This window comes from Rhynchophorus ferrugineus, unplaced genomic scaffold, assembly GCF_030347505.1.
Source record: "Rhynchophorus ferrugineus isolate W39M unplaced genomic scaffold, kcgeb_rfMv2 rfM2, whole genome shotgun sequence".
In the NCBI taxonomy this organism is placed as follows: Eukaryota; Metazoa; Arthropoda; class Insecta; order Coleoptera; family Curculionidae; genus Rhynchophorus; species Rhynchophorus ferrugineus.
In genome coordinates this window covers 65,594,952-65,620,516 of record NW_027472581.1, presented here as the reverse complement: position 1 = coordinate 65,620,516, position 25,565 = coordinate 65,594,952, and the positions used below count along the sequence as shown (strand labels likewise).

At 30.8% G+C, this 25,565-nt stretch overlaps 2 protein-coding genes across 3 annotated transcripts in view; one reads left to right on the top strand and one right to left on the bottom strand.

The window, feature by feature from the left end:
* The window catches only part of Kr (Kruppel), a 114,784-nt gene that overhangs the window by 34,980 nt on the left and 54,239 nt on the right, over positions 1-25,565 (top strand). The gene's annotated exons all lie outside the window — the stretch shown is intronic.
* LOC143190204 (juvenile hormone esterase) lies at positions 15,731-25,264 on the bottom strand. Its single transcript, XM_076394369.1, has 11 exons — positions 25,171-25,264; positions 23,812-23,946; positions 22,927-23,052; positions 22,711-22,861; positions 21,242-21,427; positions 19,647-19,843; positions 17,896-18,070; positions 17,670-17,842; positions 17,101-17,227; positions 16,918-17,044; positions 15,731-16,067 (listed from the first exon to the last, which is right to left on the bottom strand). Exons 1-11 carry the CDS (start codon positions 25,219-25,221, stop codon positions 15,881-15,883), a joined length of 1,635 nt encoding a protein of 544 aa, XP_076250484.1. The 5' UTR covers positions 25,222-25,264; the 3' UTR covers positions 15,731-15,880.

Sequence of the window (25,565 nt, the reverse complement as noted above, 5' to 3'; positions counted from 1 at the left end):
TACTGTTGATCGCTAAATATATTATATTTAGCGCTCTTAAGACTATGCATTTTTTATAATCCTTGCGTTCCAATTTTGAATTGTGTAATTTCGCAGCTGGAGTAAAGTTTGTGAAAGAAAATCTATATGATGTATGGAGTCATCATGTGTCAGATCATTTCATTCCAGTAACAACGTATATTTAATAAAAATATTTCATTCATGAACACAAACTATAGAACTAAAATCTTTTATCTCGCCATTTTAAAATTGGTAGAGGTGAAAAACCACTTTACTCTATCTGATTTTAAATTCGATATCTGTTTATCATAATTATATTTATTTTAACTGCAATGATGCATGCCCATTTATCATTGGTCTTCCCTGAAAATCAAAGAAAGTAATATTCTATAATTATTTGCATCTAGAACAACCCTCAATATAATCTATATATGTAAAAAAAATGTAAAAAATAGAAAAAGTTATACCTTGATATTATATTACTCCAGTAGAGTATAATTAAAAAAGATTTAGGTGGTCTTTTGAGTGATGATGTATAATTGAAACAGAAACACCATATGCGCCGGAATAGTGGCCACCGACTTACCGTCAATATTTCAACAGTCATTTTTCCGTAATCGATGACCAAATGCTTAATTTAATTTTTTCTCACAAAAGCCGAGAATACCGTGCCAAATTTCGGCGAGGCCTTTCACAGTTATGGGTCAAGATGCATAAAAAGCGTTTTTTTAATAACTTCGTAGAAAACAAGATGCCTAGTTGGAACTGTAACCCAAATGCTGGAGAAGGCATTTTCTTTACTGTGTTTTACGTTGTGTAATCACTGGCTACCTGACTATTCAAGGTGATCTAATCTTATTTAACAGAAAAAAAAACTGCACATTTTTTGGGGTATTGCTATTGTCCGCAATGTACTGCATTTGGACAAAATTGTTGGAAAATTATAAGTTATAAAATATATAATATAATATATTAGAACATTTTTACCTTAATGTTTATTTTTTATCATTTTATGTATGTACTAAAAATATGAACATTTTACAAAAATTAAACATATTTTTTTTGATTAACTAGAATAACTTAATTGTTTTGCCACCTAATAAATATATTTCTAATAATAAACAATGTTTGTGCTTGTGTTTTTTATTCTTGTTTATCATTGTTTTTATAAAGATTATAAGGTACTTGTTCTTTCTACGAACAAATCAAAAACATACATAATTTTATTTTATTTGCAAACTTAGTTTGTACCAAATAAAGTCAGTGAAAAAGCAATAAAATATTTACGAGACATTGAAATAATGAAAAATATATAACATATATAATATGTTGTATACCAATAATTGTTTTGTATAATCATAGTAGAACTCTTATTGGCTTTATATTAAAAATATGATTATACATTAACATATTTCTGCAATCAATGCATAATGCATGTCAACAATCAAAATAACACAGCCATAATTGTATAAATAAAAGATTTTTATTCCACAAAAATGCTGGCTTATTGCTAGACATATAAGACAAATAATGCGTTCTCATCAATTATTAAGGTTGTTTATTCTATAATATCCAGAACTATTCTTGTAGTAGCATGACTTGTTAATGTTGACGTAGTATCTGCTTTGCTTTATAGTTACATTTATGGTTCAAAATTACTAGATTGCCTAATAAGCTTGTATCTATTCGAGTTCATAAAAATGTACCAAAAAACATTATATTAGAAAATCAAGCCACTGTACCGGTCAGTTGAAAGATATTATCAACTTGAACTAAAATCAAACAGATAGGTTTATCAAAAATTGGTTAATCAAAAAGCCAAACTAAACCTAAGGGGTGCAAATATTGGGTTGCACTAAAACATTAGATCAAGCAGTAATCAAACGTTACCAAAACAAAGTTCTACGATTAATTACCAATACTTATCTCTACGTTTTCCAAGATTTCACCTTGAAGCATAAAATAACGTTACTAAAACATAGCAATATGGATGCAATATAGCTAGAGGAAACACGCAGCACACCAGAAGTTTGAAGCAAACCAAATCACTAAAACTTGTACAGTGTATAAGTGTTACCCATAACTTTAGCTTAAGTAGTTTAATTTTATTTTAATTTAAGGAATACATACTGACGTATTAATCCCGTACTCGCCTTGCTTGGGTATTAACAAGTACAACAGAACAGTAGTAATAAATTTATTTGTAAATTAAGATTGTACTGAGTATATCTAATGTAAGAGGTAATTAAAAAATGAATGAAATATACCTTCTAATGCCATTTTACATTTTATTTAAAATATTTTGTGGGTTGCGTCATTATACATCTTATACATTACGGATAACGATGATACTAAATCAAATTAAAAGGTTAATGAGTTTTCGTTTAGTAAGTGGAAGTATGAGTTTTTTTTTTCAGAATGCAAGGAATTTTGGCTCGTTTATTATCTATAAACTGGTAAAACAAGATCAGATTATTATTAGAGCCTTTTGGATTCGGCTTAATATAGGAAAGTATATTTTCGATCTTACTTCGCTTCACACATCACAAAATGTTGTCACTTAAAACCGTCAACTAAAGTACAACATATTTATTAGAGGAGTATTGTACTTTGCACATGGAAATATATTGCGGTAAATTGTATTGAAAAATATAGACATTTCCATTATACTTCCACGGAAAACGTTTTCGTCAGACTTATAAAGAACCAACCAAAACAAAAAAAAATAAGATTACCAATTGTGCGGCAAAAAAAAATCACCAAAAGTTCACCCATTACCACTAGACTGATTTAAAACGGTTGCTCAGATATAGAAGTGATATGCAGAAGAAATTATTTTCAAAATGAAAATATCTGTGAACATTATCCTTTAAGCACAAAAATGACTTTAATTTTATTTTTTATGTAATAGGATTTATTTGAATTCGTTATATCAATTAAAAAAAATTTCATTGAGAAAAGAACACTTGAACGGTTATCAGAATTTTGATTTTAAATATTTAGAAAGCTTTACCAGAATTTTAGTGAGCAAATATCTATGCAGAATTCCCGCCATTGAAACTGAACGTTTCATGGTAGAGAAATACCATTTAACCAACGAACAATCGCATTCGAGACGAGGGGATTGATGAAATAGTAGCGTATTCCCTGAAATCTCGAAAAATGAAGGGTCGTAGGACCCGGAAAAGGGAAGTCGTAGGTACAGCCTGACCTAACGTTGTGTCATAGGGACTGCCGGACAATGTGGGAGTCTCGGAGTCTCTCGTCGAAGCCGTTCGGTTCGAATTTCATGTCGATGTCGTCGATTTTCTGTTTATCCGTTCGGAAGGTTGGATATAAAACGTTTTGTGCGGTGTCCAGTTTCCGTGGATCTCCACAAACTAATTAATGTTTTCCCATAAGCTGTTGTAAATACAAGAAGTTGTGATGGGTTCCTTTTGTCAACAATCATATAATACCAAATACATATTAAATTAAGGTTTTTGATATAACTAGCAATAAAAATTTTAAATAAAATATTTTAGTACGTTATTTCATTCATGTATATATAGGAGATTGACAAAATAATATGAACACCTGACATATACACTGTATTTATTTATTAATAAGATGTTGTATCACCATTTGGTTCTAAAGCCAGCAATTATTCGCGCAATATATCCGTAGAGTGTTTGAACAGTTTCCAACGGATTGTTATCTGTTCTTGTACCAAGACATCCTCCAATGGCTTTTATAATGTGGGAGATGGAAATTTATTCCTCACTCTATGCTCTAAAACTACCCATAACAGTTCATCTTAATTATAATCATAGAATATGGATGGATATGGTAGCAATATACTGGTCATAATAAAAACTTCATTATTGAGGGTGTCGAGATATTCATTCGTACTAATCCGGTTAGTGATGTGAATCAGAGGACTAGGTGAATACGAACACGACGATGTTTCAATTCAAATCATAACGGAACCTATTCTATACTCAACTGCAGGAAGCAGGTAGCCCGGATCGTAGGTTTCTTTTGGGAATCCGGCCGTTTATAGGAACCAACGTAATGATTCATCAGATCATACCACATTCTGAAAATTATCAAGTGTCCAGGTTATAATTGTTGCACCATTTATTTCTCAGCTGATCGTTCCATGAGTATTAGCTCCCGCAGTACTTTTTGTCCAAACGGTTTGATACAAGTGAGTGTTGAGTTCTTTTGTCACTATTGCGGTTCTGTTGTTTGCCCACATTTCCTTTTATGTTCGTCGGTTTTTGCCAGTTAACTTTGGGTTTCATATTGCTGTTATAACTATGAAACGTCAGAGACTCCCGCCCGAAGGTTTGGAAATCTCTCATCACACACCAACTTAGAAGACTTGACATGTAAACTAAACATACGAGTCGCATTCTTTACACGGTAACAGTGTTGCTAGCATGCAACAAGGCGTAAGTGTTCACATTATTTTGTATACCCCTATATAAAATATTTATTTGTTTAACGATAATTGTCGAGAATTGTGAAATGATGCCTATTTCAGATTTTTTATTTTAACATGTTTGACATACTTAGAGCTTATTTGTTTCGATAGTTTAAAAAAGCTCAGCTATACTAGGCTGTTGGCAATGCTATCAAACTAAGCCAGCCAGAAATCATACATTATCAAATATGTGATTTTGTTATTTGTTAAATATTGAAAAGTTATTGTTGATTTTTATGCTGAAATGATATGATATCATGTAGTTTTTTAAATGGCATCAAAAATAGCAATAAAGTGATTTTCAGGCGACTTGATATCCTTAGTGGTCAAGACAGGGAGCTAATCCTCTAATAGTCGCAGGTTTCAATACCTTAAGGGCACTGTAATAATTGTAAATAAAATCAGAATAATCATTTCATTCATACCAGTACAGTTGGTCACTAGCAAGTCGGTACTTTTATTATCGAGGGCCGTAGTTCAGAGCCCACATTCAGTAGTTTGTAATTCAGTAACAAGTATTCAAAGTTTATGATTATCGTCCACAATTTTTTTTACTGAAACTATATTTTATGGTTCACAGCAGTCAATGGAGACCAGTCTTTTTCTGCGTACTATTGAGTTTCAACTTTGCTTAAATGTTTTATATCAACAATAAACTGTAGAAATGATAGTACGAGACCTCCTTATTAATATCTTCAATATAGAAGATCTTCTATGACTGTTAATATGTTAGGTGCTTGCACGCAAGTGATGAGCGATGTCTCTTGGTAAAAATGCAAAGGCGCAATAAAGAAAACGGTTAAATTTGATTTTGATGTTCATTACTTTTCTTGCTTGATTTTAAAAAAATCTGCCACTTAAGGTATATGTAAGTATGTGTTATATATAAGAGCTGCTAAATCATAATTAAACTGTTACTGTAGATGTGACCAACATCAATTGAGACAATTTAATGACGTATTGTAGTAAAAGAGGCGGGCAATAGCACCCTCAGCCACAAGTTGCAAGAGTTGTGAAGTTCTGCCGCACCCAGCGTACTTGCCACACGTAGCACCTTTTCGTTATCACTTCAATTAGGTTGCTCGTAGAAAATTTAGCTTCAAATTTAGTTGCTCTTAGAAATGAATGAATGAAAAAAAGCTGGAGAAGTGCGAATATGGATCGATGATTGGATCTTTACCTTCGATACTATATCAAACTTTTGGCAAAAATAAGCAAAATTTATAGAAGAAAAATAGTCCTTGGGCAAGAGTGCAACATTTATCAAGGAAAATGATCCCAGTCACGCCAGTAATCAGGCTGGCTAAGACCGGATGTCCTCTGGGATGATTCCTAAGTTGGTCACTAGCCTAGTAGGCTTAATGCCGAAGACCGTAGTTCGGAGCCCACGTTTAACTATAGGTTCAGTCCAAATAAATCTTCGTTAGTTAAAAGGAGACTTTAAAATAAACAAAAAAAATTATTTCTTAATACAAAATTTATGTGTACATTTTAAGGGATTTATATATATATATATATATATATATATATATATATATATATATATATATATATATATATATATATATATATATATATATATATATATATATATATATATATATATATATATATATATATATATATAATTGATTTACATATATTCCAGTTATATAAAGGATAAGAAATAAGTACACTTTAAGTAAATCCCTTGAAATGTACACATAAATTTTGTATTAAGTGTAAGTTGTTATACATTAAAATTAATAATATTTTTTATATATCTTCAATGTGAAAGGAAGAAATGGGATATCGACTGGAAATGATTTGTTTGAGGATTCCTTTGACCAGTTAGAACTTAAGCAAAGGGAAGTGTGACGTGTCCAGATACTTAAAAAGTAATTTTCCCCAATCGAAAAATAAGAAATATCGGGAACTCGGACAGCTCCGCAAGAAAGAAATTTAGTTAAACTTCCATTCGATATTTGGCGCCAATTTTCGCGTAGAGAGAATAAAAACTCCTTCGAAAACGAACCTTCAGGTACACAAAGGACAACCGATAGACCGTCTATATCGTGCGCATATATCGACGGCCGACCATTGGTCTCTGACAGCTTTTGATTCGACGTTAGGCACGCCAAAAAAATGTTTTTTCAATTCTCAATGAATAAAGGCCTCGATCTCGGAGTCCTTGATGTTTTTCAATTTTAGTATCCGATTAAGTTGTTTATTCAGGAAACGTCCAGAACAGATTTTTCGGTTTTGGCGGTGAATCGGTGGAGCCGGCGAGATTATTGCATTAGAACAAGTTGAATTGTCAACTTCCCTGCATATTCTATTGGAAAATATTATTTTATGCACAAATTAGTGCGGCCTGGCATATTCACACTTGTAAATATTACTATTAACACTAAAAATACTTAGATTACAATTGTCAAATGGAAGAATTAAAATTATTTTAACTTTAAAGATGATTGTTTTTTTAAATGTTCTTTTAATATATCCTAACTAATGTAATACGCGTTTTTTTATTTAATTACATTTTACATTAGATATGTTCTGTTGTACTTGTATTAATACTCAAGCAAGGCGAGAATGGGATTAATATATCAGTATGTACTTCCCAAATGAAAACAAAACTAATCTACTTAAGCTAAAGTTAAGAATACATTTATATATTGATAAAGTTCGTGCGGTTTTATTCGCTTCAATATTCTATTTTCCTGCGTGTTATCTAGTAGCTGTATTGTTTCCACGTTGCAATGATTCAGCGACCTTATTTCATATTTTAAAGCGAAATCTTGGATCTCTGCGTATATCCATTTGATTTCGTGGTCATCGTTGGTTACGTAGCAATAAGCATTGGTAGCTAATCGTAGATTTTTTTGAGCATACAAAGAAGGAAGATATTCACAAGTCTACAGAATAAACATCTAAAACAAGCTAATTCGAAATATAATAAAAGTCACGTTGATTCTAGAGAAGCTGCTAGATGATATACCCTATAGATTCATCATGAAGTACATAGAGAAGCTCTTAGAAAATATAGTCAAATAAGTAATCTTGAACTATATAGAAAAGTTATTGACTATTCAAATATGGTGATTTAAAATGGATGGAAGAACATTTAAAACTGTGCTGTAATATGCTGACAAGCTTTTATTATTGAGCCGTACCCTGAACCTTCTCCTTTGTTCTGTTTGAAATGTTACTGTTTTGGAATTAAGGATTTTTTTTCATATATTAAATTAAATAAATTATTTTCACACTTAAATTCCACAATGTACTCTTGTTTCGTGCTTAGCAAAGCGGGCGGGAGTCAGTTAGTTTAGATATGTTAGTTGCTAGTGAATAGCCATTGACGCTATGTTGGTCTGATAGTGATCCAGTGTTAGATTAATTTTCTCCATTCTTTCGAATTTTCCCACTCGAATAGCAATGTGTGGGGAACCGTTATCACACAAGAGGATGAATTTACTTCTACTACGAGCTATTGCAGCTTTTTTACAATAATAATAGTTCAATTTGCTCAACTGATGCCGGTAAACATCTGCTATCATAATTTCGTTCGAATTTAGCAAATCATAATCCACTACATCTTGCTGCAATATTTTCTAGACCAACCCATGATTCCATGCTCTTCAGATTGTCGAAGTTCCACTTTTCAGTATACACTTTTCATTGCCAATCACAATACGATACAGATAAATCAGTTGCTTTATCAACAGCTAATTTGTCTGAAAGTTCTTTAAGCCTATGAGGCTCTGTAGTCGTCAAATAATAATGATCGAATAAAAGCCTAGACATAGAATGATGTCCTCGATATAGCATTTTTGAGTTTATGAATGTTTGCTACCCGGCAGAGCTAAATCAAGGAAATAGAGCGGTTGTTAAATATATAAGTTATGTTTTTATTGATTACTTTATATTGTTTCTTATGACCTGCTTTAATAATTTTTCTCAAAATCTTGAGTAAGAATTTGAGATATCAGTTTAGTAGGTATCGAATGGACATTTTCCGTATACTTTGTTCAAAGTTTCCCAAAAATCGACGTTATACTGTGATAAATCCGAGATTATTTGAAGTTCTTTTCCAATATTCAGATATTTGTTCTGATCACTGCTAATTTTTTCCCATTAAAATTGAGTCTAGTGCAGGATCTACTTCAAAGGTTGGATTTTTGTTGAAAAAAGTCAATAAAACATGTATAGTTTTATTACTGCCTAATATGTTGTTAATATATGAGCCTGTATTGTGTTAAGTTATGATATTAGTGTGGTGTAATTGTGGTAATATACGTAAAGTCAAATGACGTTCTGAAACAAATAAATGGACTAGTACAATAGATTAATGTTTATATTAATTTATAAGATGTAGATGTAATATAAGTGATGAATTAGGAAGCAAAAAATATAAATATAATTTACTATGTTTCCTTTATTGTTTATAAATTAACAAATTTTTGGAATTCGGAATAACTTTTAGTTATACGTATTGAGATTTTGTGGAAAATATATATGAGAAATATGACATCTCTGGATCTGAATAATCCTATTAGTTCGGATAGTATTGTGATCATGCTTATTGTGGGATTGTTACACATTCCACCAGATATCAAGTCGCGAATTTAATAATGATCAAAATCATAAGAGAAAAAATAAAGACAATTATTCGATAACAGATCTCATAAAATGCTAAAATATATGCAGAATAACGGTTTTCCGAACAGATCATGGGTAAAGTTTAAAAGGTTTCTGAAATATAAACATACGAAAAACTAGCTGAAATTTTTATATTATTTATTTTTATATTATATATTTTTATTAATATTTAATAAATGGGTTACAGTATACGGCATTAAGTTTGAAATCACCATCATTGTAAATATATCATATACTTACGAGTATTTTGCAAAATTGGTCCATATTTTTACAAGCTGATGTCTTTTTGCGAGATCACTTTCTGTAGTAAGCTGAGGATCGTTGGTAGTCTCAGACAGATAATTCAATTCTTCACCATGATATACATCTAAAATATAACACCATAAAATCAATACTTCTAAATAAAAAGTACCAAAAAAAAAGTATTATAATTCTGCATTAACCCGAAGAAATAAATGGAGAAAGATGGAGCCAAGTCTGGTGAATATATAACATGCACGAGGACTCCCAATTCCAAGTTCAAAAGTGTCATCTACATCACACAAGCAACGTAAAATCGATAGCTTTTCAAGTTGCTCGTTGAATTTGGTCATCTAGTAGTTGTACGTTTCATACAATGTCATTGTCCTCTATAGAAAATAATAGAAATTATTTTGCCGTCAATTACAACAACGCAATAGCATACACATTTTTAGAGATTCGACAAATTTTTGAGGAAATCTTGATGCATCCGGCGTATCCTCCGGACTTTTCTCCATCTGACTATAGTTTGTTGCGGTTTTTGCAAAACATTCTTAATGACGTAAGGCTGTGTAGAAAATACGTGGTTAAGTTCTACACTGGTGAAATTTTGGTTCATTAGTATATATGAACATTAATACAAATTCATAATATTAAACACGTACCGCAAATCGTAGTTCTCCTAAAGGTGGTTTAGCGTATGGTATTCCTTGGTAGGCATAGTAGGGTTTAGCATCTGATATCGTAGATTGAATTGTACCAATGATAAGTTCATAAATTGTTAGCACAATTTGACCATACTGGAATATATTAAAAAAAATTATATTATAATAACCTTAAAAGATGTTAAAATATGTTTGAGGCGACCAAGTTCAAAATACAGTGTGTCTCTGGTATATTTGAAATTCAATTTTAAGAAAATTACAGCTGATTGGCATGTGGGAATATGCCTATGTTGAGTGAAGCATATGATGAGCACATTTTGTCACACACTAGTTACAAAGAACGAGATTAAAGATGTCGATTTCAAGGTAGATCAATATAAGCCCTGAACTCATTGAACCCACTGTAACATTGAGAGTAATTGTAAATTAATCTATTACGAAAATTCAAAACGCAGAATTCATACATCGATATTTTTTTTTTCGTAAAATATGGATAATTTTTATACTTGTTGAAAAAAATATATAGATTTTTTTCCCTATATATCGATATTTTCTTTAAAATATCAAGAACGATATATCGATATATTTAAGATGTTGATATAAGAGCAAAGGCATGATAAAGCGATAATTCAGTACGAAATCACTTAGCTATATGTCACTAACGAAACTATTCTTCCCGCTTTACTTACCAGATATTGTTCATTCTGATTAAAACTTGAATGAAACAAAAAACCTAGAATGTCTAAAATAATGTCTAAAGCACCGTGGAATATGGCATCTGACAATTGACAAAGTTAATATTATAACATATACTCGATTTCTCAGTTGCTTAGAATAGGGTCTACAAATTATAAAAAAAACTTGGTATTATACACTATATAAAATAATTGATAATATATTCAATTGATTTATACATTTAAATACCGTATTGATCTAATTAAATTTGATTGTGGATCAATGCAAACGTAACACAAACACTATTATATGAGGTTGGTGGACGTCAATTTTTTGAAAATGAATATAATTGAATCCAAAAAGAGCAAAATGCTCTTCTTATCAATATATAATACTTATGATTATATGTTTATGATAAGATATGATTTAACTACCTGTTAAAGCGAATAAGCATGTATGAAATAAATTTGTATAAATCATAATAACTTACAGCACTATTTATTGTACATAAAACTAGAAATGTAAACCTTAAAAATACCATTTTCAAAATGTGATCTAGAACTAGTATCAGATAATAGAATAAATACCATGAAAAATCAGATATCTTATATACACTTTAATAATTGAATCAATCAAGATAGTGAATCTAAAATATTTTTAAAATAAAAAATACGTAAAATAACCCACTAATTATATTATTATTTTTATAGTAAACCTAAGTTCGAGTGATATTGCAAATATTGACAATCAGATTTTAAACAGCTGATATAATATTATTTAAATATATTACTAGCATTTAATTTATATCTTTAAATATTTTAATTACCAGAAATAAATAATTTTTTTTGTTAAATTTAACCAACTAAAGGTTCCTACCAACTTACATGATCGACTTAGGGACCATCCCAGAAGGAATCCGGTCTTACCCAGCCAGATTGCTGGCGTGGCTGGGATAATTTTTCTAGTAGGATATTACAGTTTTGCCTATGGACAATCTCAATTGGAAACATTCACAAACATAAATATACAACCATACTCCGGTGTAATTTGAACCCACTATTATTCCACACAAGGAAGTAGTGGAAGAAAACAAATGCCAGTCGAATAAAGTAAAGTATAGTAAGTTAGTGTATTTAAAATAACAGTGAACTCACGTCATCGAGATGTTTACTGTGCTGCCTATCCCAATTCGCTATAATCAGACAAAATTTTCGTCTTCGTTTTAATCTAGTTAAAAATACAAACGTCTGCAATATTCTTCAAAACATCTGTTATACTAACTACACGTTATAAATAATCAATGGTTGTTGTAGAGCTTTGCTTATTTTATTACTTTTCAAATCGCTGCTTTAATAAGCGTAAGCGTTAATAAGAGTAATAATACTCTACAATCAATTACTTCGAACAGTTCTTCAGTTTACGTCGTCTAGTAAGGTTCTTCACTCGGTTTATTTAATTGCTGATTGTTGTATCTTTCTGTTACCATCAAAAAGCATAGAAAATTTCGACACTTATTCTAATTTGTGATAAATGTTTTTTTTTGTTGACAACTGTTAATAGAATAGGTGTCCAACCCAATCCACCTTGCAAGTGTTTAATTTTATTTCATTTGGTCTAGAAATTTGAAAATAGCTACTTGATGGATGAGTTTTAACTGAGCTACGAGTACAAGTTCTCATTGTGTTAACTCTTCATTATTCAGAACTTGCAATTGTGTATGTTTAAACTTCCCAAACTATACAAAGTGCGACTGGTACTAATATTATTCAAGTCAACTATGGTTAATTAAATTGTTTTAGTAATAAGATACTGTCGATAAGATAATGAAAAACTGTATCCGCTTAAATAAATTAACCTTTATAGAAAAATATTTAGACTTGTATTTTCTAGAGAATTACTTAGGTATATATAAATAAATAACTAAATAGCCCTTTCTAAACAATACAAAATATATTAAAACACTTTCAATTGACATACACCTATTTATTATAACATATATGGTATATATTTTCAAAAATAGTCGTTTTATCTAAAAACTATAAACAATTTAATACATATCATCATAAATGGTAATTTAGGCATTATGGTGACCATATCATTCCATGTTTAGAGTCCCCGTAACGGACTATAATTTTTATATTAAATTTTTTTCTTTGTCTTAAACCTGTAGCGATTTTAGATTACATTTTCAAAACGTTCGATATAGCAGAATTTGCATGAATTATTTGATGTTATGGTAATCTGTTGTAGAGATGACCAGAATTGGTCATCCAGACCGTATGATTTCATAAGCTTTATACAAAATTTTAGCACCATAAAGACACAATCTGGATACGTCAACGATGTTATGACCAAAAAGAATTTCGTTAATACTTCATATACGTTAAATCGCTTCATTCTATATCATCTTATTATACTTACATCTTATATATACTTATATAATTTGAAAAGATTAGAAGTCACGATTATTTTTGTATGAAGCATCCAGTTTTAATTGAAAATAAATTAACTAAATGCTATCTAGAAAAATGCTTTTTTAATATTGTTTTATTTAATTTTTTAATAATAATAATGTAATAATTGTTTTTTATTTTAATATCATATTGAAATAAATTAATATATTTTTTAACTGAAATACATTGTTAAAATTCATTGTACGAAGGTCTTACTAGTTGTTCTATTATTAAACTCTTTCTTTATATTATTACGTGTTGGGGAATAATAATAATACCCCTTGGGTCCTGAAAGGTAGTTTTGTACAAATAAACATACATTTTGTAAAGGTGTCGTTGCATGTCTAGTTAAAAGTATCGAACCTAAACTTAAATCTATTTAATAGAATTGCTTGACATAGATCATTAATTCTTTATGATATGTAATATTGTATCTTTATGACGATTAATGAAAAACTATAACAGTTGAAAGGGAAAACAGTCAGAAGAAACCCATTAATTGTTATTGACAGCCATCAAGTAGTCTGTGTTTATATCAATTTTTAAAATTATCAGTTCATGAAATTATTCATAAAATACTTTTGTAATCCTATAGTAATGTGATCAAAATAAAAAAAAAATTCTTTTATACTTCTATAATACTTATCCCAGATTTGAATTTGTATAGATGCCCGATGTGGTTGCTAATATCTGTAGTATTGGTTTTTGGATTGGAGCCGCATTGATTGACTATAACTAGGCAACGTCTCGCAATTATTACAATGTTGATGTTTCAACGCCCTTTTAATCAATTTAACGTTTTTAAGCAAATATCTGTTTTACTTAAAACCCTTCTAAGTTCTGCTCGCCTTTCAAGTTAAAATTGATTTAAATATTGCTAATAATGATTTAGCAACCTTATTTCATGCGTTAAAACGTACACCTTATTTGACTTCGAGATCATCGTGAAGTTCTTTGTTGGTTACGTAGCGATAGGCATTGGTAATCAATCGAACAACTTTGTTTTGGTGGCGTCGGATTACTAATTAGTTCGATGTTTTAGTTCAACCCTACATTTGCACCCTACAAGTCAAAATCGGCTTTGTGATTGACTTATAAACCCATCTCTTTGATTTTAGGTCAAGTTGAGGGTATCTTCTAACTAACCATTACAGCTGCTTGACATTGAGTCTAATCTGCTCTACTTTTTGTTTAACATTATGTTTTCAATTTAACCTATCATCGAGATAGATACCGAGGTATTTAACTGATTCTGCTTGAGGAATTGGGCATCTCTCAAGAGACCGAATAGTAGCATTAAGAGATTTGGAGGTATTAAGTTGAATTTTCCAGTTTCTAGTCCATTTGTTGATCTTGTTGACTGCTACTTATACATCTCCCTACATCCTTTGATTACTGTGTCGTCGATAAATTTTAGTACTGTTAGTACTGTAAGTACTGTTTCTTTTGTTATTGGGATATCGGCACTACATTGCAGATGCAGAAGTGGTATTAAGGCATTACCGTGGGGAACTCCAGCCGAATAGGTTTAAGTGTTGAGAAAGTCCCATCGTGTGAGATTCTAAATTTATTTTCAAAAAGATATGATTCCAAGAGTGGACAATAATATCGCGGTAGCAATTTGCTCATTTTGTAGGTTAATCCCAAATGAAATAGCCGGTCAAAAGCTCGTGAGACATCTAGGAATGTTACAGGGCAGCTTTTCTTTTTTTTTTTGAATGCCTTTTCAACAACCGCTGTTATTCTGTGCACTTATACTATAATTAATATAAAAGCTGTTGCTCCTCGAGCACGTTCGCTGGGGTGTAGTGTCCAGTAGGTATCATAATCCCGTATTTTTTTAAATGATTTTTTTTAATGAAATTTATATGATTTTTACTCAGAAATAGTTTTAGTTTCCGTTGATTTAGCCCATTTGCTTTTATTGCTCATTCTTAAGAACAAATTACTCTTTTTTTTTTCTTTGTCGTGTTTTGTAATTTTTTCAAATGTTCTACCCTGTTTGCTAACTGCCTGAAATTGAGTTGGACTTCAATCTGAAATATTCACTGATTAATTGCAATATGTCGACGATGGGTGGCTCGTTGGTTACAGTTTCCTTGCGTTTTTATTTCAATGTGTTTATCGGTAGATTTTTTGTTGCTTTTTGTACTTTTGACCTATACAATTTCTGTTTATTCAAGTTTTTAATTTTTAGTGATAAATGGCTTTGCAGAGTTACATTTTACCACGTATATTTGTCACTGAAAATTTTGTTAAGCCAGCAGCTGGTAGGCAAGAGTGTAAAATCGGCTAAATAATATCCATTCCACTCAGGCCATTAACCAGTCTGCGTAAGACTGGATGTCTTTTGATCTATAAATTAATCCAAGTCAACTAGTAGGCCTTACTTCTAAGGATCATGGTTCGGAATCCATGTAAAACAGAAGATCCTGTCCGAATTAAACTTAGTTTGTAAAAGGATATTTTCAAACATTTTCAAAACTATTTTGATTGTTATAATTGTTTTTAATATAAAAATAAAATGACAAATATTCTTCTTAATTTAACATGAATTCAATACAAATAAAATTTAAGAACTAAGCACAGAAGTTTATATATATTTTATTAATATCAGTAATATTTTCATGGTATAAAGCATCTTATAAACACAAAACAAACTATTTTGTGTTATTTCTTCTAATACGTACATAATTAAATAGATTTTTTCAAGATCCATAAAAAATTGAGACATCAGTTTAATATGTATCGAATGGCGATTTTCCGTACACTTTGTACAAAGTTTCCCAAAAGTCAATGTTGTACAGTGATAAATCTGAGCTCATTTTGAGTTCTTTTCCAATATCTAGATATTTATCTTGGTTATAGCTCATTTTTTCCCAAATAATTGAGTCTAGTTCAGGATCTACATTGGGGGTTGGATTCCTGTTGAACGAAAAAAAAAAATCAGTAGAGCATACACAGTTCATATTAAGATATGAATGAGTACATGTTATGTTACATTATTTTAATATATAGTATAAATTAAGTTCATGTAAGTAAAATAATATGAGTGAGCTTTCTTAACAAATAAGAAATAAAGAGATGGATTACTACAAAGTTTAGCATAATAATAATAAAATAATATAAACAATTAAAATAAGAAACGAATAATAAAATAAAGTATCTAAATATAAATTAAATTAACTTTATTGAATTATGAATCTACTTAAATTTGTGTATCTTTAAATTGGTTAAACACATGTTCAGAAATTCAAAACCTTATTCGTAAGATTTTAATTAAGCAAAAGTTATCCCTTGTAATCTGCATTGATATTTTGTAGGAAAATATATTAATAGCTCCAATACCAAGATGTTGTATGTAATGGGATTGTTAAGTCGATTTAATATGAGATTTCTGGATTTGGACGAACACATCTACTAGAATAACTCGTGATAATCCAGCGGATCTTAGAGTTGTTGGAGGTTTCATCAGTATCAAAAGAAAATAAGAGATGAGGCTCTTTGAGCTATATACCAAAATCAAATTACGGAAAATCAATATAACGTAATCATCTTATAGCAGTTCTCATAACATGGTAGACAAAGTATAATTATAATTTTGGCCAGATACCGTGACTAAAGCGTAAAAATTCTAATATTATAGAAAATAGAGAAACTACTTAAATACAGCAAATTTTTCCTGGTACATCTGTACACTATATTTAATAAAATTAATACAGAATAAAGCATTAAGTCTCATATATTAATCAGTGTGAATATATTATTTACTTACGAGTACTTTGCAAAATTGGTCCACATTTTTACAAGCTGATGTCTTTTAGCCAGATCATTTTCTGAGGTCAGTTGAGGATTATTGGTAATCTCAAAGAGATAATTTAATTCTTCTGCATGATATACATCTACAATTTAACACCAAATCATAATAAATCGTCTCATATAAAATAAAAATATTTACCAGTATTGGAGCGATCCGAATAGACATCTCCTTGATATGAAAAACGATATAGGTAGACGTCGGTGTATTGGGACATTAGTTTGGCAGCTTGATGGACAGCTCTGACAAACTGGTCATCACCCATAAACTATAAATGATACAGTTAAATTATTATCTCCAACGTATGGATCAATACTATTTTACTGTAAATTTATAATAACATTCAGTTATTTTCAACTGCACTTTTTTAAAAAGTAAATATCAAATGACAATAGCGTTTTTATTTCCGACTCCTAATTAAATAATTAAATAAAAAAAATAAGTTCGGAAAATTGCCAATACCAATAATAACGTAATAAAAAAAAAGTTTATTTATAGTTTTGACGGAAATAGAGTTCAATAAATGTTTACACAATGATATTGTTTAAATTATGCAGCAAGATATTATAAATCTTTTAAATTAATTTACATTTAAATGTTCATAATTAATTTACCATAATGTATTTATTACATCAATATTGATCAATAAAATCGTGATAATAATATGATTTTAAAATATAACTAATATGATGGAATTTTATGTTGCTTACCTGAATGAATTCTTTATCCAAAAATATAACAGGAAGAACTCCGAAATAATGTGTTCTGATAAGAAGTGCTACTTCTGTTTCCATTAGTGTATCATTCAAATTCATGGAATTCGGAATGAGTTTCAATGGATTAGTATCGAATGTCGTCAAGTAAGCTTTTATCCAATTGATAACTGATAACATAAGGATTTAAGTAACTTGTGCATATCTTGTTAGTAAATAGTACCTTGGATAGTTTGCCCACCTTCTTGGGACGTAAAACCCATCATGAAAGGTAGCTTATGGAAATCGCCATTTGCCATTTTTTCATAGCTTCTAAATGTTACTAAAGCTCCGTCAATTGACGGTTCAATGGATGGACCAAATACCAGTCCACCAAGTGGATCACTTTCAATAGCTTCCTGTAAATATTACAAACAGTACAAATTAGTGCGGGATTAATACATAAGTATATATTTCCCAAATTAGAATAAAACTAATCTACTTAAGCTAAAGTTAAAAATACACTTATACACTAATTAATTCGTCTGGTTTGGTTCTCTTCAATCTTCTGATTTCTTGCGTGTTGTCCAGTAGTTGTATTGCTTCCACTTTGCTGTTGCTGTAGCAACCTTGTTTCATATTTTAGGACGAAATCACTTCGTCTATCCATTTGATTCCGAGATCATTGTACCTCTCTTCGTTGGTTACGTAGCGATAATCATTGGTAATTAATAGCTGAACTTTGTTTTGGATGCGTTGGATTACTAGTTGGTTTAATGTTATAGTGCATCCCCATATTTGCACCCCATAGGTCGAAATTGGCTTTGTGATTGACTGATAAACCAATCTCTTTGTTATTAGATCAAGTTGAGAGTATCTTCCGACTAACCAATACAGTTGAGTCTAATTTGCTCTGCTTTTTGTGTCTCATGATGTTTCCAGCTGAACCTACCATCGAGATATATTTCGAGATATTTAGCTGATTCTGTTTGAGGAATCGGGCATCCATCAAGTGACATAATTAAGTTTTTGTCAATTTTCTGCAACGCAAAATTAACATGGACAGATTTGGAGCTATTAAGCTGTAGTTCCCAGTCTCTATTCTATTTGTAGATCTCTTTGACCTCTACTTTTACTTGTTCTATATCCTTAGACGGAGATACATCTTTTGCCATTAAAACTGTGTCGTCAGCAAATGTCCCAAGTACTATTTCTTTTTTAGTTGGGATATCAGCAGTACAGAGCATATATAGAAATGGTCTCAAGGTACTACCTTGTGGAACTGATAAATACACTTCACCACATAACTAAAGAAGATCTAATTGGTTTGATACTTCTGAGTCTGTTTGTTGTATGTTTTCTGTATCAGAGTTCACGTTTTTAGATAATTATTTGCATGTTGTAGTATTTTGGTTCCTTCTCATCTATTGTCGCCCAGACTTTTTCAATGACATGTGCATATGGCCAATTGTTGAATATTACTTCTCTTTCTGAACTAACTATTCTCTCTCTAACTGTCTCTTAATTGTTATCGTTAGCAATGAATAATTTTAAAGGATTCGGGATTATAATAACTTTAGCTATCCTTCAAATATCTGAAACATTCTTAGTTGGAATTCTAGTAAGTATTAGCAAAGTTAGTGCGTTCATTTTCTTGGTAGACATAGTAGCACTTATCCGATTATCAAATCATAGTCCGATGTTTGATGATGATGTCATTTTTTAAGCTTTGGTTCTTTTGGCCAATCATTTAATTATCTTCACATTTATTTTTACACTTCCTAAGTGGTCGGCTAATGTTTCACCTTCTTTGACTGTAGCGTTTCTAATTTCCATTCTGGACTCTTATATATGGAATGCAGACGCTGCTTCTCTCTGCAGACATAGTATCTTTATGGTTTTAGTGATTTTGCATTGCTTTAGGAGTATTTTTTCTTTTATTAGGATTTGCATGACTAATATGACACCTAAATGAAGTCCAGCGAAAATACTTACGGCAAAAGTCTGAGATAAACCCACAACGGTCAGTTGTAAGCCACTGATATTTCGCAAGCCGGCAATTAGCGTCGCTGCATCATTAGTCTCGATTCCAAAGGCTTTACCCATACCAAAAGCTGCTCTTCTCGGCTGTCTGGCTAGAGACCACATATTCAATGCTGATCCGCTCTGAAGAATAACTTTATGAAATAGTCCTGAAAAATAAGGAAGTTATACATATATATTGCAAAATAAAATATACCCATGTATTAGGTGATTGTATGCATTGCATAACTTAACTATTAATTTGGACGATTTTGACATTTCTTTAATGGATTAATCATTGAATTCTCAGAATAAAGTTTTCCACATTCATTACTCTTATTTAAGAACTCTGTTGTTCAAATGTTCGACGACACGGAAGTTGCAAAACTTATTGAAAATTCAGTTGAAAATCAGTTGAAAGTGGACCTAGTCTATTTCTCTAAGACAAATTACTGCAACAATCTGCATAGCAAAATGTGATAGGTTAGTCCAAAAGCATCATGTACGTGAAGTAGTAGAGATATCTACGGCTATAATATCTTGTTGTAAGTATGATGGTATCAGCAAGATCTAGTGTATTATGAGCTGCTAAAAATCGAATAAAACTATTACTGCGCATACTTTCCAATGTCCATTGAATGAACTAAACATATTTCTACAAAAATACAAGAACAGTGACTAAACCTGTGTATCAAATTAAAATTAAAAAGTAGTCAGTGAGTAAAACCCGAAAGTCAGAGGTTGCTCACTGTTACTGTTATACGTGGACAGTGCTGCAAGCATTGTCTCAATCCTTCGTCCACTCTTGGTCTTAAATCCGTCATCCGTCATTCGTATGTCACTTTTTTTCAGGTTTATTTTATTGCCTCTCATTACAAAATAAGAAACAAAAACAAATATCTTTTAAATTATAACATTATACTTGGACGCATGCAGGACGTCGATGACGGAATGCCGAGAAGAAACGTCATTGCCGCTGAAGCAGCTACAACTGTTAAATGTTGCTGCTCAGAAATCTAAGCCAGCTGTCATTATAACAGGATTAGTTAATAAGACATCTCAGAAAATTAATGATTGACGACAAACTATTCTAATCTTAAATTACAGAACAATGAGTAGCGCACAAACGTCATAGGAGTTTAATCCTTTTAATATTTTTAGTAAAAAATTAATCGGGCTATCTAAAGAAAATAAAAAAGAATATATAATCATAATGTAATTATAGTTCTATTTATACTCTTTATAAATACTATAGCTCTTTAATATACGAAGTTAAAAAAGGTGTGTTATTCTTATAAGTATCTAATTCATTCAATTTAAATTTTTTGAATATGTTTAATTAACTATAGTTCATTTCTAATATAATATTTTCTGGATAGATATATGAGACAAATATAAAAATATCCAAGCTTTTGTTTAATAGTTAGGTTGCAAGAAAATCATACATATCAACACAGTGAAGATTGTGAATGAATGCTGTAAAATATATAAACTGGATACTGGGTACTAGATATTCAGTTCTTAACTCATCTAGATAATAAAATAAAAACTTTGAAATGAAAAATTACCTTTAGTTTCCGGTATTAAAGAAAGGTAAGATGTTGCTCCGGCGCCTGCACTTTGACCAAATACTGTGATGCTGTCCTTATCTCCACCAAAACGTTCGATGTTTTCTTGTACCCACTTCAGTGCCATAATTTGATCTTTAAGTGCCCAATTGCCGGGAGCCACTTCATCGTCGGTGCTTAAGAAGCCTAAATTTAAGAACCAGTTGAATTTTGTCACTAAAGTAATATAAAGTAATATATATCGTACAATTCTTGGTTTATTTAAAAATTATTTTTGTTATATAAAATTATCCTATTTCTATTTGACTTTGCATACAAATAACATTCAGAAGAAATTATACGGTATTACAGTTTTGTTTATTCTAATATAATTAATTATCAAACAATTGTCACAAACAATTTTAATGCATATAAATATAGCTATTGCATAGTTATTTCTTAGGTATCTGTACTGGATATAATTTTAGCAATGTATCGCAGCTTAATTCGTGTCTTCTTTAAAGCTGGATCTTCCGCCTAAAATGTAAATTTTTCCGCAGAAATATGAGCAATTCATTCACCTTTCAATCAGACTTCCAGCTTATAGGTAACACACTATAAGAGCGTAGAAGTTTTGGGGCCTTACAACTAATAATACAGAAGAATTGGTAAAATAAGCATTCGAAAGAGACGTATTTCCGTTTTGATTCTTATATTTTCTCGTCCATACGCACCATCTTGGAGGAGGAAAACCTCCTACAGATTGGCTGATTGGTTTATTACTTCAGTTGTAAATACCACTTTCTCCTCTTGCATTTCTGATTGTACTGTAAAAGTACTTGTGTGTATTAAACTTCTGCACTTATCCTAACTGGATGCCATTAACTTTAACAATAACAGGGGATCCGTCAGTTATCAACACTTTGGTATTTTTTACTAACTTGTAAGATTGTAATGCAAACTATAACATGAATAATATGTAAGCCGCAAGATCTATATCAGCGAATATAGCGCTATAATCATCATCAGATCAGTTAAATTTGTAGCATAGTTTTGAACGCCATGCATTTTATTTGTAAACATATTTCCGAAAATTGCACCCTCTACTGTTTTGAAAAGCTGTGGAAAGACGACTTCTTCCTGGATATAACCTGCTCAGATATCATTTTAAATTTACGAATCATTTCACACTCTCATGTATCTAATGGAGTCATCGTAAGATGCCTGAAGAAGTTTAATAAATTTTAAGGAAACATGTTCAACTTCCAAATCTTTTTTATATATCCAGGCAAGACTGTCTAGTCGAAAATAGAACGAAATTTAACTAAAACGGCAACCCAATTTTTCCACATCTCATGTGTTCCTCCATAAACTGGTGAATATGAGTGCAAAAATCATATCTATACAACTACGATTCTGTCTATACCTTGGCCTATATGCCTGATTATATTTTGGGTTTATATCTGATAGAAATAAATAAAATAATTTACCTAATACACCCAATCTGTAGTTAAAATCAACGAAAACTACATCTTGATCCAAGAAGAAATCAGGTCCAGCATCATTGTACTGACTATCTCCCCATAAGAAAAATCCACCGTAAATCCACACCATTACAGGTAGTTTCGCACTTGAATTTGTCTGAAATTAATATGATAATTATATAATAATTAAAAACACCAAGTGACCGATGTTGCTATACGCACAGTTGGTGAATACACGTTCAAGTAAAGACAGTCTTCGGTGCCGGTAGGAACGTTTAATTGGATACATCTCCCCTTGTCAACCATAGTCAGTTTGGGGAGTAACCAAGTCTCTGGAGGAACAGGCGCCTAAAAAGATATATTTCCCATGAAACTAAGCAAAATTTAAGCGAAATATATTATTATAATGATAGATCACCCAGCGATTTTAAATTTGGTTATTCCTATAGACTAACTACATTAACTAACTAATTACATTAACCCGAATAAATGGTGTAAGATGGAGCCAAGTCTGTTGAATATACTACATGCACGAGAACTCCCAATTCCAAGTTCAATCTGTGTTAATGTGTCAAAGTGTTATCTACATCACGTAAGCAACGTAAAATGGATAATTTTGCAAGTTGATCCTTGAATTGGTTTAACTAGTAACTATACATTTCGTCCGTTGTTATTGCCCTCTAATGAATTATTCGAAATGAATAAATTGGGCATTCATATCTTACCAGATACAAAGGGGAACTTTTACAGTGCTTATATTCTCGGTAATAAGGAGTTTTTTCCCACACATAATAAATTCACGAAGATCCTAATTTTAGAAAAAATTCAATTTTTCAAAATATAATCCAGCAAGGTGGCAATAAATCAATAGAAAATATATTGCCGTTCATTACAACAACGCAATAGTGTACACATTTTAAGAGATATTCGACAAAATTTGAGGAAATTTTGATACATGTGCCGTATAGTCCAGACCTTTCTCCAGCCGACTACAGTTCGTTCCGGTTTTTACAAAAGATTCTGAATGGCGCAAATCTGTGTAAAAATGCTTGGTTAAATTCTACACTGGTGAAACATTATTATAAATTTATTATCTTAAACACTTACTGCAAAACGTAGTTCTCCTAATGGTGGTTTAGCATATGGTATTCCTTGGTAGGCATAGTAAGGCTTACCTTCTGATATCGTTGATTTAATTGTACCAATGATAGGCCCATAAGTTGTCTGCACAACTTGACCATACTGAAATACAGTATATAACAAATTATATATAATAAATTTACAAAATCTACAAATAAGTTTTAAAGGGTTTATAAAAGATGGCGTCTGATGAATGATCGCTATTTTTTGGGAATTTCAGTTTTAAGAAAACTAAAGCTAATTAGAATCGATTTCTGTGTGAAGCATATGAGGAAGACATTTCATCACATACTAGTTACAAAGAACGAGTTTGAAGGTAGAGTCAATAAACGTGCAAAACTTAAGAGGCTCACTGCAGCCTTGAAAGTGATTGATCTACTATAAAAATTCAATGCACAGGGAATCGTAGGATAACCTCACTCTGGTTATTGTAGGAATACTATAATAATCAGTTCAGACAAGTCAATGTTGTCGATAAGAAGAGATTAGCTTATAGTGATGTATTATGGGCTATTTCAGCATAAGAAAACCGTTAGTGATCAATCATAACAGATGAAGTAATTGGGTTAGGCATTTAAATTCAAACATCCTTATGTGACAAAAGGCATGATAATAATTAATTTCTAATTTTATTTTAAATTTTAATTTGATGATTATCTTTCAGCATGATATCGCTCGGTAAATTATCGCGAAGGAAACTATTTAGATCTACGAGATACTGTTCTTTCTACGTTCTGTAACTTGTTTTGGCCTAAAATTCATAAGGTAAGCGAGCCGCATTTATTTTTACAAAGATGGAATCTATTCGCCTATCGCTTCAAATTTTTCAATACAGAATATTTATAATGTATAAAACATTCCGAAAAGTGTCAGCTAATAATGGACAATGTTAATATTATGACATATAGAGTATATCTCACTGGCTTTGAAAAATCCCTCAAAGTTACAGAAAAAAAAAAACAGAAAACTTAAACAAACATTTATATTAATTGAGGTTGTTGGAGGAATATAATGCTGAAAGACAATTTCTTTTGGAATTAAAAAGACTTAATTCTGTTTTACCAGATTTTTTGCAACACGAACAAATTATGTAGGACATATGCTAAACAGTATTAGATTACAATCAAAATATGATTTTTTATGCCAAAAAGTGCGATATGATGTTCTTCTAAAAATATCTATTGAAATCCGTAATATTAATATTACGCTTTACCGCCACTATGTTTCTCATCACTGAAACTTCATATGCAAATATGATTGGACTAAAAATTAAACCAAACAGGTAAACGTCTATGAAATAAATTTGTATAAACCATAATAACTTACAGCACTATTTATTGTACATAACACCAAAATTGTAAACCATAAAAACACCATTTTTAAAACGTGCTCTAGAACTAGTATCAAATAATATAATGAAGCCATGAAAAATTGGAGGTCTTATATATACTTAAATAAATGAATCAATCAAGATAATCAATCTAAAGTATTTTCAAAAACAAAACAAAAATGCGCAAAATGACTGCCCATTATTTAGGTTCAAGTTCAAGTGATATTGCAAATATTCACAATCAGTTTTTTATATAATTAATATAATATTTTAAATATATTAATGGCATTTAATTTATTTATTTAAAAATTTGAAGTACCCGAAATAAATAAGATTGTCTTTGATATTTTATCTGAACCAACTAAGGGTTCATCCGGACTGTGATGTTACC